The sequence below is a fragment of the Botrytis byssoidea genome (assembly GCF_014898295.1).
Source record: "Botrytis byssoidea strain MUCL 94 chromosome Unknown BBYS_006, whole genome shotgun sequence".
In the NCBI taxonomy this organism is placed as follows: Eukaryota; Fungi; Ascomycota; class Leotiomycetes; order Helotiales; family Sclerotiniaceae; genus Botrytis; species Botrytis byssoidea.
In genome coordinates this window covers 26,612-43,374 of record NW_024065847.1, presented here as the reverse complement: position 1 = coordinate 43,374, position 16,763 = coordinate 26,612, and the positions used below count along the sequence as shown (strand labels likewise).

General features: G+C 43.0%; 6 protein-coding genes across 6 annotated transcripts; 3 read left to right on the top strand and 3 right to left on the bottom strand.

The window, feature by feature from the left end:
- Positions 1-463: 463 nt before the first annotated feature.
- Positions 464-1,663, bottom strand: EAE97_003475 (uncharacterized protein; the record flags this gene model as incomplete). Its single annotated transcript, XM_038873987.1, has 2 exons — positions 464-1,241; positions 1,332-1,663. 2 exons carry the CDS (start codon positions 1,661-1,663, stop codon positions 464-466), a joined length of 1,110 nt encoding a protein of 369 aa, XP_038734596.1.
- A 2,927-nt stretch (positions 1,664-4,590) lies between these two features.
- EAE97_003474 (uncharacterized protein) lies at positions 4,591-7,175 on the top strand. Its single transcript, XM_038873986.1, has 2 exons — positions 4,591-6,084; positions 6,141-7,175. The coding sequence occupies exons 1-2, from the start codon at positions 5,273-5,275 to the stop codon at positions 6,682-6,684; spliced, it is 1,356 nt and encodes a 451-aa protein (XP_038734595.1). The 5' UTR covers positions 4,591-5,272; the 3' UTR covers positions 6,685-7,175.
- Positions 7,176-11,197: 4,022 nt separating this feature from the next.
- Positions 11,198-11,952, top strand: EAE97_003473 (uncharacterized protein; the record flags this gene model as incomplete). The annotated part of the gene is made up of 3 exons (XM_038873985.1): positions 11,198-11,481; positions 11,562-11,719; positions 11,786-11,952. The coding sequence occupies 3 exons, from the start codon at positions 11,198-11,200 to the stop codon at positions 11,950-11,952; spliced, it is 609 nt and encodes a 202-aa protein (XP_038734594.1).
- A 1,245-nt stretch (positions 11,953-13,197) lies between these two features.
- On the top strand, positions 13,198-14,122 carry EAE97_003472 (uncharacterized protein; the record flags this gene model as incomplete). Its single annotated transcript, XM_038873984.1, has 2 exons — positions 13,198-13,740; positions 13,847-14,122. 2 exons carry the CDS (start codon positions 13,198-13,200, stop codon positions 14,120-14,122), a joined length of 819 nt encoding a protein of 272 aa, XP_038734593.1.
- A 168-nt stretch (positions 14,123-14,290) lies between these two features.
- On the bottom strand, positions 14,291-14,971 carry EAE97_003471 (uncharacterized protein; the record flags this gene model as incomplete). Its single annotated transcript, XM_038873983.1, has 2 exons — positions 14,291-14,659; positions 14,729-14,971. 2 exons carry the CDS (start codon positions 14,969-14,971, stop codon positions 14,291-14,293), a joined length of 612 nt encoding a protein of 203 aa, XP_038734592.1.
- A 213-nt stretch (positions 14,972-15,184) lies between these two features.
- Positions 15,185-16,515, bottom strand: EAE97_003470 (uncharacterized protein; the record flags this gene model as incomplete). The annotated part of the gene is made up of 4 exons (XM_038873982.1): positions 16,240-16,515; positions 15,955-16,190; positions 15,699-15,900; positions 15,185-15,388 (listed from the first exon to the last, which is right to left on the bottom strand). Exons 1-4 carry the CDS (start codon positions 16,330-16,332, stop codon positions 15,185-15,187), a joined length of 735 nt encoding a protein of 244 aa, XP_038734591.1. The 5' UTR covers positions 16,333-16,515.
- Positions 16,516-16,763: the final 248 nt, after the last annotated feature.

The following is a 16,763-nucleotide window of genomic DNA, read 5'->3' as shown; positions in this document are numbered from 1 at the left end:
TTGTACATTAGACGTTTCCTTTAGTTTCACTGTACAAAAATGTAGAAGTACTGATTCATTTTTTCTGTTCAAATCGAGAATGCCTACAGGGCTACATTGCTCCTATGAATGTGTATATATTGGTGAGACCGATTAGTCGTGATCGCAGCGGTCGGTAGGACAAGTGCAAGCGACAACAGATGGCGCAAAACAATGCAGGGGCTACAAATCACATGGATAGGGGCAAATGTCAAATAGGGCCTGTATTGAGATAGACACAATAAACACTAATCTAATCAACAGACATGACAAGTGTATGCACCCTATTCAAGCAGAGCTTATTTATCGATGAACGGTAATTCCAAATAATGATCGTAAGTAGTCACATGACTATCTTTCTGCCAAAGTTTCCGTCAGGCCTTGTAGATCGTAACAATAAACGAAGGTACCAATACCTCAACCTAATAAACATCCATATCATCGTCTACTTAAGAGAGACCCCGATAAGATGGATGTCTTCGTTGGCGTTGAAGTTGATTTCTCTGAGAACAATAGATCCATCTGCGCGAATGGCCTGAATCCAAATTCGCTTGCTGAGGAAAATGGTAGCTTCATATGGCGGAACAGTATACCCCTGCGTGCGCGTAGTCTCCTCGTACTCGGTGAAGGAGGAGGAAGTGGTCGATGTAAATTGATAGTTGAGGCTAACATCCATGCCGAAACCCTTGATACCGTACGAAGCAGATATGGAAACTCCTGCAGAGTGTGTCATCTCCTCTGCTAGCGTCTTGCTGACACCTTTTGTAACTGTGGTGGAGTCGGAAATCTGGCCTCCGCTATTATTGGTGTGCGCCGTGTGGACATACCAAGCTATTTTTCGAGTGAGATTGCAGAATGGGTAGCTGATGGTTCTAAGGCTTGCTGCGTCTGTGGGGGGGAAATAGATGTTGAAAGGAAGTGTGACTTGGCATTGATCAATGCGGTTGAATGCATCGCCACCTTTTGGAATATTGTTTTTCGTGAAAGTTGGTGGGGGAGCAGTGAATTCTGTGAAGCGTTTGGGATTTGATAGGTCGAGAACTTGTGCGAGGCCATTGTTGGGCTCAGACCAGCTGTTATTGACGCGGAAAGTCTCGCATGAGATCGGGATGTTTTCTCCCCCGTTCGCACCAATATTAGGGAGACCAATGTCCCACACAGAACAATCAGACTTGGCTCCCGACTTATGATCATCCCAAACTTTTGATCTGAAGTAGTTCGAGCTTTGAACCAAATCAGAACGAACGCATCAAATTTTGTCAGTGCTAGGGGCACTCCAAGATCCGACACATACATCTCCAAGCGAGACGTACCCACTCGGTGCTCTGGGTCTCCAGAAAGATCCGTTATGACTACCTCCGCTCTTCTCATCACGCCAAATCAGATCGTATCCAGTGGGACTAGCGACCGCTGCTTTGCCAGTAGAACTTGGATTGTTCCCAACAAGGATGACAGCAAACTTGCCATTCCTATCACCATATGAAGAAAAACCAACAGATCCCAGAGGACGCAAATTTCCCTGAGCTTTGGGGTGGTAGGCTTCAAAGTCCTTTGAGGCTCCGCTACCCTTGTCACTCCAGACCCAGTCGAAGGCTGAGGTCATGGTGACTCTGAGGTCACCATAGTCGCGTGTTGCGTTCGTCATGTTGGTTGTAAGGGGTAATAGATGAATTGAAAAGATGTTTTCAAAAGTGAGTAAATGAGATTTGATGAAGAACCGTACTGAGGGGGGGGAGTTGCCACACTTATTATACTTTTATCCTGTAGTACTGAGAATGTCAATCTTGCTGTTGATCCAATATTGATATTATTCAAGGAGCGCTTTCAGCTCTCCACAAAGACTTCCTTGCGTGTAGAATAGTAATGCAAGGCTCGTGTATGTGATGTGTCAATGAATTCTGGGTGCAATATAACACACAGCAGTGTGAATGATCAAAAAGGGACGCTGTCTTCACTATGATATGCGGAGTCGTGAATTCGATATCTGCAAAATGGAACAAGCCAAGCAGATAAATCATGAACCCAGTATTACTAATTGTAGCCCAACTACAGCTGATGCATTTCTTGCATCGTGTTGCAGACTAGCAACGGAAATGTCACTGTGGAACAGGGAGAGAGGGGAATTGCCACTGAGACAACAGTGGTGCGGGGTATATCGTCTTGTGTGTGCTCAGAGAGTTTTTACATTGAATCAAGTTCTTTTGTAATTTCAACGTTCACAAGCCTTATGTAACGAGCTTCTCCTTTTGGAAGTCACTACATTTTCCTCAGCTAAGGTTCAGCTGTGACTTGGACCTGCACTGCCGATCAGAGTACCGAATAGATTAAGAATGCAGTTGCTCCCATGATTGATCGAGATCAATCATCCTCAAAGAAAATTCTCCTGTAGTTGAGCTATTTGCATGAGCATTCGCGTTAAAACTGTTGAGAGGAATCTTAAAGCGTATGTGGAATGGGATGAAAGATTTTGTGGCTGGCTGATTGGTGGCGAGAGACCGCGGCGGCAGTCCTCAAAGATCAGAGACGTGCACTTGTGTACAGTACAACAGATGAAAAATTTCGTGGCTGTATTATATGATGAAATGTAAGAGACTGAAAGAGATCCGATCGGAGCTTCGGAATCTTAATTTGATGGTGTGCATACTTTTGCTTGGCAAAGTCCCCAAGCTTAGTCTCAACAGCACCTTGTGCCAATCTACCGCGCTTCCTGTTGGCTTTACCACCCAGCTAGCTCGTATTTGGGGTTGTCTTCAACGTGACAAAAACCATCAAATTATGACTCGAAGATGTATACAAGGTAAGATGGGGCTCCTCGATTTGGTCTGAGTGCTGCGATTACGCATCGAAGTTAAAAACTTTTGAGAAGATCGCAATAACCCGGATACGTATGGAGCACCCTGGGCGAGAGGGTGCAGCGGAAGTTTAGAGATGATGATGGTCAATTTGCGATTGGGGGTTCAGAGTGCTCCTCCTCATGCCAATACATTGAGGTGCAGCCGGCCACTAATCTATCGAAAGATGTGAATACGGTATGCATGTATGATAAAAGAGTGAACTGTTGATGCAAGCGTTTAAATCATGTGAGCAGTGAGCATAAGTACATGTATATCCTTTCCTTTTCAGGCTAGATGCCAATTAGCTCATAGCGATTCTCGACGCCACATAGCTAGCAGTAGAATATTAATGCCTCAGGTACCAATCTGTACCAGGTTATTAGTCCAATTGAAGGCTTTTAACGCAACCTACCGGTACCGTATCGTCAAAATACTCTTTCCATATATGTGAGTCGAGCGAGTCCCGTTTGTCAAGAATTTGTGGTTTCCATCGTGGATATCTTACATATCAAGACGGATAGGGGCTCTAGTAGGGGGTTGGACGCGCTGCTCCATAATCCGTGAACTACACTACTAGACGCTGTCCACTTAGCAAATTGCAGATGCAGGTACAGATAGGAACGGAAGAAGTGGCTTGAATGTAATAAGATGGAAGATGGAAAATGGAATATGGAGGGAGAAGGGGATTCATGAATCATGATCAAGGGTTCACTACCTAGAGATGACGCCGAGTAACTCTAATTGACTCAATATATCGTGAATTACTCGAGGCTGCTAATCAAATGCTTCGTAACGGTGTCAGGGTAGAGAATAGACGGGTATGGTTCTGGTATCGCTAAAGACAGGTAAGGGAATGATATAAACTTCGCGATCCAACATGTAGACCGCCCACAGATCATAAGTCTGTTCTTGATCGAACACATGATATCTTTGATCGAGAGAGACAAGACTCACAAGAGGTATTTGACAAATGGGATCCATCAATTCCTATACAGCGTGGGTAAAATACGAGAAAGACAAATAAATAAGGATGTCAAATGGCTTCTTACATGAGGATCTTGATTCTTGTACTCCGTAAGAATCCAGGAGCCAGGTATCTTTTCTTCTAAAGTGGAGTTTCAAAAGATACCGTGGACCTACCTGCATGCAGTATTCCGTACCAAATGCCAAGGAAGGAAGATCGAACGCTTTCAACTCTATATCATCTCATGCGCCTCCAGAGGATAAGTTCCATATCAAAGTTCTATCGTCATTCCTATCTCCTAGCTAGTATGTTCTTGCAGCGTCATCGAGTTCGTTCTTCTAATCATGGAATCGGTTTTGAAAGCTGCAAGAGGATTCGACATGAGATGTAATATAAGGAGATCTATTTCGAGTATGCTTGGCAATCAAACAGTTTTCTGACGTGGAGAATGGATCTCGTCAAGAGGTTCTCATGAGAGACAGACAGACAGCAACAAAATCAGCACAATCAGTACTGAGCAGTCAGCGAATTTGGATCGATCCTCTTGCGATGGAATGAATGAAGCGGCAAATGATTTCCGTTTTTCCATCCTTGTATATCTTCATTTCCCTGGATGAATGCTAAGATACGATTGGTTCCTCCCTTGCTTATCAATTGGATTTCACCAGATTAGGTATCATATCCGTTTAAATGTCAATATGCCAATTCTCCAAAACCCTCCTCAAGAATTGATATTCCGTGAATTTCCCCTTAATTGTGAAACACAATCTACTGTTTTAGGAAATTCAAATTAAATTTTCTACCATGATCTTCCAATCCACCCTTCACTCTACCACACAATTTCATCCACATTCACCCAAATTCCATGGGTACACCCACTATGAACACGATGGTACGGAAGCAATGGAAGTATCACTCGCACATGCACGTTCCCTTAAATTGAATTGATTGGCGTTGCATTGGGATCTGGTCATCTTGGTTCTTGATCATTTACAACCTTTCCCCATTTCCATCTTCATCCGACCAGCAAAGACGAGCGAGGGAGAGGAAGAGGAAAGCAGCGTTTACCGTAACCGTTTATCAAATCTCCACTTTCGTTAATGTCATTCCTCTCTTCCTTCCTCATCCCAATCTCACCCTCTTAATCCTTTGCTTGTACTTTTGGAGTATCTCACTCACTCACCCTCACTCTCACTTTTTGCATCTTTCGATTGTGCAGTTCTTGCACCTTACTTTCCTTCAACAACTACTAGGTATTCACCGTCGTCCGCCTTGAAAGGCGCAGTCACTCTTTAGAAATCGAATCATCAAGGTTGAATTCGCAGCAATATCAAATCAATCAAATCTAATAATTACTATCGCCTTCTCTACGAAGTACAATACAAACTTTCATTGAAAAACAAAAAGTATTCATACACACATACGATTTGTCACAGAGAAGAAAAAGAAAGAAACAATGCAATTCAATTCCCTGGTTCTCCTAGCAGGAGCAACCATCCTCGCACCATTCGTTCAAGCTCAAACTTGGACCACTTGCAATCCTCTCAATACAACATGTCCCAATGATCCAGCTTTGGGTACAAACCATACTTTCGTTTTCAATACATCATCCACAGTTAACGATTACTTCAACATCACAGCTGGGTCTCTTTCATATGGCGATGATGGTGCCGAATTCACTATCGCCAAACAAGGTCAATCACCCACCATCCAATCCAAGTTCTACATCTTTTTCGGCCAGGTATCTGTGATCATGAAGGCTGCAACTGGAGTAGGAGTCGTATCAAGTATCGTTTTGGAGAGTGAGGATCTGGACGAGATAGACTGGGAATTTATTGGAGGTAACACCACTCACGCCGAGACCAATTATTTTGGAAAAGGAAATACTACTTCCTATGATCGGGCCATCTGGTACCCAACACCTACCGATCCAACAGCAAACTTTCACAACTATACCGTCGACTGGACTGCCGAGAGAGTTCAATGGTGGATTGACGACAATCTTGTTCGAACCCTCGCATATGCTGATGCAGTCGATGGCAAGAACTTCCCTCAAACCCCAATGACAGTTCGATTGGGAATCTGGTCCGGTGGTGATCCCAAGGGTAACAGTATTGGAACGATCGAATGGGCTGGTGGAGAGACCGATTTTACTAAGGTTCCATTTACGATGTACGTGAAGAGTGCAGCAGTTCAAGACTACAGCACTGGTTCAGAATATCAATGGACTGATAAAACTGGAGACTGGCAATCCATCAAAGTTATCAGGTATGTTACTTTTCTTCCCGTAATATCACGAAAAAGCGCGCTAACAATCAAAAAAGTGGTAACTCGACTGTCGCAGAGACTATCACCAAGAATGAAACCCCCACACTCTCCATCGGTGAAAAATGGGACAACCTTCCTAAGACCACCAAACTCGCAGTCTACTGTGGAGGTGGTGCCGCAGTTGCCGCTCTCGTCTCCGCTTTCCTCTTCACCTTCCTCCGTCAACGTCGCAATGGCCGCCTAGAACGTGAAGCCTACAACCAATTGATTGAAAAGCAACAACAAGACGCCTACAAAGACCAAATGGAACTGCACAACAAGGGTCTCGGCGGTTTCGACAACAACTCGTATGCAAACCAAGGAGATGACGCACTTGGAGGCTGGGGTAACAACCAAGGAACTGGGTACGTTGGACCTAGTGGAAGCGCAAGCGCAATGGCTAGTGGAAGTCCGATGGTGCAGGCTGGTCAACATGGTCCCATGAGTCCGACGATGGTTATGCGAAATGGGGAGATGAGCCCACATAGTGCCGAGTTTCCTCAACCGCAACAACCGATGTTTGGGGGTAGTGCCAATGGTGGTGCTTACATGAAGATGTGAGCATGAGAGGAAAAAGAAACAAAGAAAGAACAGAAAAACAATAGAAGTGGGTGAGACGAACGGAGGATTGGAGATGCAAGTGGAGAAATGGAAGGTGTAGGGAGTTTTTATGTAAATGACTTTCTTTACACTGTTTATAACACATCGAAATGGGAAGGTTCGCTTTTTGTTTTCCTGGAATATTTATCTACGTATGGAGAGAAGAGGAATCCTCCGCAGCGACAGTTGGCATATTCGGCTCGCTTGCTTTAATTCTTTCTGATCTCAGATGTCTCTTTTTATTTCTTCTCGGGAGCGACGTTACATACATGCCTACCGATTGACAGAGCGGGTTGAGCTCATCTCTAGATATTGCGCGGGTGCTTATTGTAGATACCGTATCTGACGGTCGCCGAAGCTGAATTGAAGAGATTATTACTTTACTTTGTGTTTTTTTCTTTTTTTGAATTTGTGTTTGCACGTGGTGAATCTATCATGTGTATGTTGTGCTTGACCTCTCATCGTCATTATCATTATTTACCTAGTAATTACCTAGTAATTACCTACCTACTACTTAAATCACATCACCAATTGTCCGATAAATGAAGAGAATATCTATTTTTAGAACACCAATCTCATCTCATTTCATCTCATCTCATCAAACCACAACGAACACCAAACCTCCAAATTGTAAACCTCGAATCGTCCATCAACTTACCTGGTGCCCAGATACCGACTCTTAACCCCATATCAAAAAGTACCTACCTACTCGGGAGATGGTAGTAAAATCATCATAATGATATTCACTCTATATAGATACTAGGTATCTAGGTATTAAACCTATCTCTGGAAAAATGAAAATTTAATAGTGAATAAAACTCTTAAGTTAGTACGTATGAAGATACACAATGTTTACTAATTACTAGGTGGTACTTTCTTCTTTTTTTCATTTCGTTCGTTGTTGATATCTTTTTCTTTGTATTCCGGTTAGTCAGTTAGTCAGTTAGACAGTTAGACAGTTAGACAGTTAGACAGTTAGTCAGTTAGTCAGTTAGTCAGTTAGTCAGTTAGAAGATAGGTACCTAGGTAATAGATAAATAGGTACGTAGGTAATTACAGTAATTAGTTTCTTTCTTTCTTTCTTTCTTTCTTTCTCCTCAAAAGAGAAGCAGAAGGAGAAAGAGAGGAAAAAGAGAGGAAAAAAGCTATTCATAGAACGGGGATTTTTTATAAGGTTATGTTGTATTGTATTTTATTGTGTTAAAGTATATCAACACTAGATAGGTACCTAGATACGTGGTAGTTATTTCAAGAAAAATAATAAGAAGAAGAAGAAAATCTGGATCGATGGGCCAATATCTCAGGTTCATTTACCGGAGTTTTTTTTCGGTAGGTGGCTCGGTGGGTATGGTGTGGTATGGTATATTTATGTTGTGTGCGTGTGTGTGTGTGAAGAGCGGGGATAATAAGGGAGTTATGTGTGATGTATATCTTCCTGGGTACGGATATAGGTTGTTTAATGGGTTTGGGTTATATTTAGATGGGTTGGTGTGGGAGGTGTGAGGTGTGTGAGACATTTGGGGGAATTGTTTGGGAGATTGGAGATTGCTTAATGGAAAAAGGACATTGGGATTGTGGTTGTGGTTGTGGGTGGGATTGGGATGGGTGGATGGCTTCGGAAGCGAACTCGGGACCGAGGCGGAGGTGCTTGGCTAAGCGGGATGGAGAGATGCGGAGATGGGTGGGTGTAGAGTGGTGGAGGAGTGGAGGAGTGGAATGGAGATGATGAGATGGGAGGAGGGTGTTGGGTGGGAAGTTGGCGTGGGCGTGGCGTGCGGTATGGAATATGAGGGTAAGTGTAAGAATTGAGATGCGAGATGCGAGATTGAGGTGTTGCGTGGACGGACACTGGAGGATTCTGGTGACGCACGCTCCAGCGAGGGGAATATGGGAAATGAGGATTTTATGATCGGTGTGTGGGTGTGGAATGGATGTATGAATAGGATAGATGTATAGGATGCTAATCTAGGGAGTGTGGCCGTAACGTGTGGAATGAGATTGCTATATATTCTTCATATAAATGTTTCTCGTGATCTGAGTGTTCTTTCTGTGAGCTTCTTTTGTGTTGAGGCTTTGTGAGAATATTCTTAGAGGGTTCAAATGGTTGGATGGTTGGGGGAGGGAGCTTGGTGTTTGAGTATGTGTGTCGATTGGTGGGTTTCTCGGTATACTCGATTATGAGGGGTGTGGAGGATATCATGTTCGGTCACATATTTATAAGGTAGGTGGGTAGGTGGGCGTGTAAGACCTTTAATCGTAGTATTTTTTCCTTTTATGGAAGAGGCTTGTTGACGCTCATCATAGTATAAATTGTGTTTTTTGGAATCTTCTTCTTGGTACATAGTATGGATGCGCGGGCGACGATGGTGTTGTCATTTGAAGGCGATCTCCCGGTGAGGTTGGTTGGACTTGTGATCCATAATGAGTCCCAATTGAATATCTCTAGTAAGCTCTTTTCTAGCCCCCCCTCCTAATATGTAATAATGATCACGACTTACAATGGAAATCCTACCCTGAGGCGCTGATAGTTGTTGCTGTCAGATGAAATATGAAGTGATCAACATCAAGCACTTCTCTCAATTTAGTCAATGACAGCTTGAGTTGTGAGACCTTACATTTTTGTATCGCTTTAGGCAACTCATCATTCCGGCTCGGTAGATGCTAGCTCAGACCGAAACATTCGATCGCAAGCTTTGCTGTCAAAACTGCCAGTTGAATTGCCGTCAATGGTTAAACTAGCCGTATACTCTAGCGACGCCCAATACTAGATATCTCAGATGTCTAGTAGCTAGCTTGATGCCGTGACACGCCGTCACAATGAACTTGGCTCAGGAGTCTGTTTAGGAGAAAGAGATGAATAAGATGCATGTTGAAATAAAAGTGGTATGAAGAAAGAATTGAATCGAAAGTCTTCACTTCCTTTGCGTTACTTTAGCTTCCGGACAGTACTGCAGGATATTGCTAGCAGGCATGAGCTATGTGGAGCCTCAAGCTTTCTCAATATGGGGTAACCTTATGTAGGGGATCTTCTTGGCTAAGGGAAATTTCGGCCCCTTCCCTTGTCCTTGCTGTCGATCTCGGTATTTTCCATTTCTTTTCACCTCTTTCTCCTCCGTGATTCAACCACTACCTCTATAAGTATCTTTACTATCTCGGCAGTCGAAGATATTCATACAACTCCTTTCAGTTGTTTAAAATTGCAATACTGACCGACTTATTGAATCACGGTGATCTAGACAAGGTATTGTAGAGATAATACGAGATGAACAGACAGAATCTCGGGTCACGGCAGACTTCCCATCGGACTTCCATATTGGAGATTGGAAGTCCAAGCAAAAAAAGTTACAATGATGTTGTGTTGCATCACAATCAAATTTCCTTTGCTTTTTCTCCACACAGCCACCACCATCCCCTTATGTTTCTTGCATCCTTCACGTTTCGAAAAATCGGATTCATCCGAACAAGTTGCATCAAAAGCAATTTTTCGTCTCATACTGATTGATATATTGGCAAAACACTCAATGTCAAGTTAAGATACCCACTTGAAAAGGTATCAAAAGCACCAGCATCCTGGCTATCAACATTTCTTAGCCCCGCCAAAACATAACAAAACGGTCTTAAGGTCTAGGAAACGGGAGTTGGTGTGCCAAGTGGAGATCATTTGTACCAATCGCATTCTAAGAATGTTTTTGCAACTCTGTCATAAGCGCCGAGCATGCGCTTTGTTCTTCTCCCCAGATATATCGTTTAACTCGTATTAACGTCTGTTTGTGTCCTTCATCTCTAAATCGGGATCGTGCTGTCGGGGAAGTTTCCCATGATGTTGAATCCCCGTCTGATGTATACTTATTTTGGCATTGATGCGAGGCTAGTACATCTGCAGCTGGCCAAATTGCCTGTTTAAGCTGTGGCCTTAAATAACACGTCGAGGTAAAAGCTCGGCTTGGAGGTTTAGTGATCACATACACAATTGAACATTCATTGAGATACCGGTACTGTACCCAGTATTGAAGGGCAAGCATTGCTAAATTTGTTTTCATCAGGAGCTTTACAGAGCTCTCCATCACCATTTCTCCTAGGCACTTCTACTTTTTTGATAGCAGAAATGTAGTTATACCCTCCGTCTGGTGTGTAATAGCAAGTGTATTGAATACCTCGGCATTTGGCAAGTTTCATCTTAACTGGCCGACAAGCATCTGGATACTATTATCGGCTTGAAACTTCATCCCAAGGCCTCCTAAGAATTAAGCATATGTTATGATCTGACGAGATTCTTCACAAAAACAAATGACGTTCCTGATTGCCGGGTTCGACTTTGAAGATATAAAGTCAAGATGTTTTCCATTCAACATAACTTCTCTCATCACTGATGATCATCATCTGCACACTCTTTTACATATCCATCCACTAGTTCATCCATTCTCGTTCAGCGAACATCATTCATTGTAAAAAACATCAATAAACCGCTTTCAAAATGAAGACCTCACCTCAACAACTCTTGTCCATTCTCCTCCTTCCTCTCTCTGTCTTTGCCGCCCCAACAGGTTCCATCGAGGCTAGAGCATGCTCAGATGTAACGGTCATTTTTGCCCGTGGAACGACTGAGGTTGGAACTCTCGGTACTGTAGTTGGACCACCTTTCCTCTCCGCTCTCAAATCCGCTTTTGGGTCATCTTCAGTCACCATGAATGGTGTCAATTATCCAGCAGATGTTCCAGGCTTTTTGGAAGGAGGTGATGCTGCTGGCAGTAAGACTATGTAGGTTTTCCCTTCTTCTGAAATTTTAGTGCGACTAGTGGTTCTTTCTCTTGAATATATTTACTAATACGCCACCACAGGGCCTCGATGGTTACATCAACCCTATCCAGCTGCCCAGACACAAAACTTGTCATCTCTGGTTACTCCCAAGGTGGTCAACTCGTACATAACGCCGCCAAACTCTTACCAGCCGACACAACAGCTAAAATCAGCTCCGCCGTCATTTTCGGTGACCCAGGTTCGTCCCAATCCCTTTGCATATTTCACAAAATGGCATGAACTTTGAAACTAACGCAAAAATCAGATAACGGAGATGCAGTCCAAGGTGTTCCAGCTGATAAAACCGATATCATCTGTCACGCCGGAGACAACATCTGTCAAGGCGGAAGCTTGATCTTAATGGCTCATCTGACTTATGGAATGGATACGACAGCAGCTGCTGCATTTGTTAAGAAGGCCGCCGGATTGTAAGGGATTTGAAATGAGTCGGATGACTATTTGCGATGCGCGTTGGATTGGATGGAGTTTCTTGGAATGATATGACACGGCATGGGCCGTCTTTCATTCTCGAAATTGGTCATGGAGTCTTGAGTTTTTGACAGTGAAGGCTTGTCTGGCACATTTTGCTTCTTTTCTCCCTACTGGACTTTTCCTTGCTCTTCTTTTCCTGTTGGGCAAATATCACTCTAATTGGGATGACCTATCTCAATTGTAGAGATTCTCGCTAGGCGGATTGGATTGGTTGGGCCAGTAGGATCTATTTATCTTCTGCTTCCTTGCTTGCAGGTTAGCATTTCTATTTACACCCACCAAATAACAAAAGGCTGGTTCGAAAATGATTTCTGTTTGAATTGTAATCTCGTGTAAATCGTTCACAGCTTGTGATTCGAGCTTTTTTTTTCGATGATGAATAGAAGAAAAAAGAAGATGTTTTGTAATAACTATTTATGCTATCTACGCATTAAAGAGATGTGAATTTTAAAATATGTAGGGAGTGAGGAGTTTTTCTGGGCCTGAAGTATTAGATGTAGCCCTATGATTCCATAGGTAATAATCCAGACTATTCACTAACACTATACATTCTTCACTATCCATTTATCCTCATAGACACACTATTCAGGTATTTACACTCACTGTTTTGCATCTCCATAGATCTTGCTCACTACCTATCCTTAACATCCAATACCCATCATCTATTTTTCAAATCAATCATGGAAATTCAATTACCTCTCCTGATCTCTCAAGTTCCACTCCCCTTCATCTCTCCGCCTAATCTACTATCTCTCCATTTACAATATATTTAACCATCCTGAAATATAAGAAGCTATCATACCAACTCACACAATGATTTACGCATAAAAGATGTGTAATCGTAGGCATCTCTAGAGCTTTGATTTTCTGACATGGACATGTGATTTGGCGTAATTTGTTTGAACATCTCGTGTGAAGCATGATTGCCTATTTGGAACTTTCAAAAATCTATGTCAAATCATCAATAATACGACTCTTCCTAAGATATTCGTATCATAACCACAAAGTAATTAACTGAAGAAACCTAAATAATCAAAAAATTGCTCTTGTCAAATCACCAGGATGTAAGATTATGTCTGACCCTGAATTCAACCCCGCTACCCCGCTATCTCCTCACAGACATTTAAATCCCACCCACTCCTAATAAAGACTCCCTCGTCCAAAACCCCCAATCCTATCTCCAAAATGCCCGCGAAACTAGAAATCGCAACGTTTACCCCCGCCTCCGCGCTTCTAGCTCTCAGATCCGGCGCGCAGCGTATAGAATTTTGTGCTCATAAGGAGAAAGATGGATTGACGCCTAACGCGGAGGATTTCTCGAGTGTGTATTCTGCATCTGTACTGCATGTGCAGAATGAGAAGAAAAAAGATGGGAAAGTCGATGAGGAGAAAAGAGAGGGAAGTGGAGATATTAATATCATGATTCGACCGGTGGATAATAGTTCGCGGGGCGCAGGACCTGTTGATAATTTCCGCGTGGGAGATGAAATGTTTGAGGAGATGAAGGGGGAGATTCGCAGGTTTAGAGAGTTAGGGGGGAGGGGGTTTGTTTTTGGGATTTTGAGGGATGCTGAGGAGGGGGGGAGGGGGTTGGTGGTTGATAGGGTGAGATGTGCTGAGTTGATTCGGATTGCGAGGGAGGGGGAGGGCGGAGAGAATGTGAGGTGTACGTTTCATCGGGCGTTTGATCGGATTGAAAGGGCGAGGATGGAAGAGGAATTGGAAGTGGTGAGTCTTGTTTCATTAGGGTCTTCTTTGCTTCTGAATTGTTTCTGGAGTTTTGTTTTCGTTTTTTCAAAATTACTGGTTATGAAGAATGACATGATAAATCTAGCTCATAACTCTAAACTTCACATCTCTCCTCACGTCTGGTGGCGCTCCCACTTCGGTTCAAGGAGTTGTACAAATCCAAAAATTGGTACAGCAAGCAGCGGGTAGAATTGATATCATTGTAGGAGGCGGTGTACGCAGTAGAAATCTCAAAGAGTTGGTGCAAGAAACAGGAGCGGGGTGGTTCCATAGTAGTGCTGTGATCGGGGACGGTGAAGATGTAAATGGCCAGGAGGTAGGGAAAATGAGGGATATCTTAGGGGGTGCGAGAGTTGGTTAAGAATGGCTCGGTGATATGACTGATGGGGCTGGTGGCATGGCCTCGCATTCAATTCGTTTGTAAGGAATATAGATGTATTGGGGTTTGACAAAGCCCCCCCAAAAATTATATCTGGAGCATTTTAGACAATACCCCCTTTCTTCTTTGTATACAAAAATATCCATACTACTATCTCCTACCCAACCTATACTTCCCAATCTCCAATTTTTCGTTCATTCGTATAAAATCAAACGTTATAGCTTCTTCCTTATCAAGCTGCACGACCTCAGCTCCAGTGCGCCCATCATTGAGCTCTGAAGAGGGCAACCAAATACAAGTGAAGACCCATGCATCAATACCAACATATCTTAGGTTTGAATCCCTCTTCTGTTTCTTCGCATGTTCTTGGAAACCAGTAAAGATCCTCTCAGCGAGACTAAGCGCATCCTCTTTACAAGTTGTAACTATTGACCGCTCACCACTAATAGTCACTGTGGCGTAAGAGAACATTAGAATACGAAGCTTTGAGAGCTGGAGAAGTGCATCGCGATGTTGATCCTAGAGTTATCCATTTAGTTCTCATATGTCTCAAGGCCGATGCATAATCTTCTTGAAAGTGATACATACCCAGTTAATCCACGAAATTCCCAGCTCCTCCCACTGATATGAAGGCTCATCCCAAGAAGCCTCGTAAATTTGCTCCATAAAACTTTCTTCGCCTGATATCAATAGCTGATGCCACTCAAATTGTATAATCTGAGACAAGAACTGACAGAGGCTAGGAGAGCCAGGTATTCGCGATTGAACCGTACCATCGAGGGTTACTTGGAACTCTCGTAGGGTCGTTTGGTTCGATGAATCATTCATCATAATTAGGTGATGAAGTAATTTTATAACTTCTTGACTCACGAATTCGACAGAAACTCTCTGGAGAGCAGTAACGCCATCGAATAATTCCAAATTTATAGTTTCGTATGACTCCCAGTAATTTCCTTCAATGCATGGGTCATTCAATAGTCGTAATGTACGAAGCTTCGTTACATCTAAAAGTTTTGATAATCGCCACTGCTTATAGTCGTATTGCTAGTCCATGCCAGCGGACGGATGGTACATCCCTTTTCCCAATATGAGATCTCGCAAGTTCAATCGTAGATCTGGCCTTCCAATTGCTCGTCTCCTTCTGTCGAATTCTGCAAAAATATCCAAGAATAAGTTATTTGTAGTTTCGCCTCCCTGGAGGTCGTCTAAATCGAGACCGAGTGCCGTAACGGTAGGCATACCATCGTTCTATGTGATATGAGCTATTTATCTATCAAATGACTCTCAAAAAGGAAAAGAATGGGTACAAAAGGTAAGGATTGCAAAAGAGTGGAAGAGAAATTTCTCCACATAGCGACACGCATGGATGAAAGGCATAGCAATTTCGCACTTTAGAATCCAGAGATCTTCTTAATCGACCCATTGTAAACCTAACAATTCAATGATAATTGGGGTTAAACAATCTGAAACTATCAACAAGTAGATGATAGATTCAAGGCAGAGTAAACTGAATATTGAGAAAGGTGGTTTCTAGAAATGCTATTATTTTCACACTCACGAAAAGAATTTTGGCAATACTCGTGCTCAGAACCTCAAGGTCACCCTTCAGGCCTCTCAAATCTAGACTATGTAGGTTTCTGAAATCTGGAAGATTTGGCCACCCATGAAAGCTCGGAAAGTGGGGTGAATTCTTCCATAGATCGATGTAGATATCTCTGATTTCATTGAGATGGAAATAAGCTGCGAAGCCAGGAATCGTGCTAATAGTGAATCAGACCAGTCTATCGCCCATAAAAATATCAAGTGTCAAGTACCTAATGGAACAGCTTTCTAGATTTGACATACTGTTTAAACACCTGGAAAGGGTGGCCCGGGTACGCCAGACGACAAAACCAGAGTCTAATCGACGTGTGTGACGGAGATGGGTCTCAACAGGAAGTTGGGAGATGCCCCATAATTGTCCATTATTTGACAGATGTCCAGATACATCTGAAAATTCTGGTAAAACAATCTCACGGTAAAGTGCAGGTCTGAAAACTTCATTGAGTTTCTTGCTACTTGTTTAGCATTGATTTTATTTCGCAATCCGATTAATTCACCTTGGATGTCAAACATAAGGTAGTTAGAGTCTTCTTTGGTAATCGCTGATCAGCGAGTAATATCCACAGCTCGAGAGGAAGATAGCTTTTCATCGTTCCAAAGGATCGAGGAAACAAATGATGGTAGCAGGCTGTCGGTCAGATGCTCATTAATGGACCACAAACGGCCTCCTCAGCCAGTTACGATGATAAAAAACAAGATATTATTGTGAATGACTGATATGAGTATCTTTTAGCCGCCAGCAATTACTATCACGATGTTAATTTGCAGGCTATCATATCTTGGTGGGAGAAGGACAAACGCAGAGGTCGTGGAGATTTTGTTTGGTTGCTGCCTCGAATTAGGCTAGCTTTAGACCCCTACCACACCACTGACCAATCAGAGTTTTTCATTGTTCGATAACCACAGATGACCCGCGATTGCACCAGTGCCCCCCTTAACCGCGCGTTAAACACTGCTTTTTGTCCGAGACCTCCTCACCTGTGTCAAGTGGAATATGACCTCTGTATTCGGTCTTCTTACA

Excerpts from the sequence above, each read along its gene's own strand:
- EAE97_003474 (XM_038873986.1), top strand. The coding sequence starts at position 5,273 with ATGCAATTCAATTCCCTGGTTCTCCTAGCAGGAGCAACCATCCTCGCA. Across the intron at positions 6,085-6,140 it reads CAATCCATCAAAGTTATCAG|TGGTAACTCGACTGTCGCAG; the intron begins GTATGTTACTTT and ends CAATCAAAAAAG.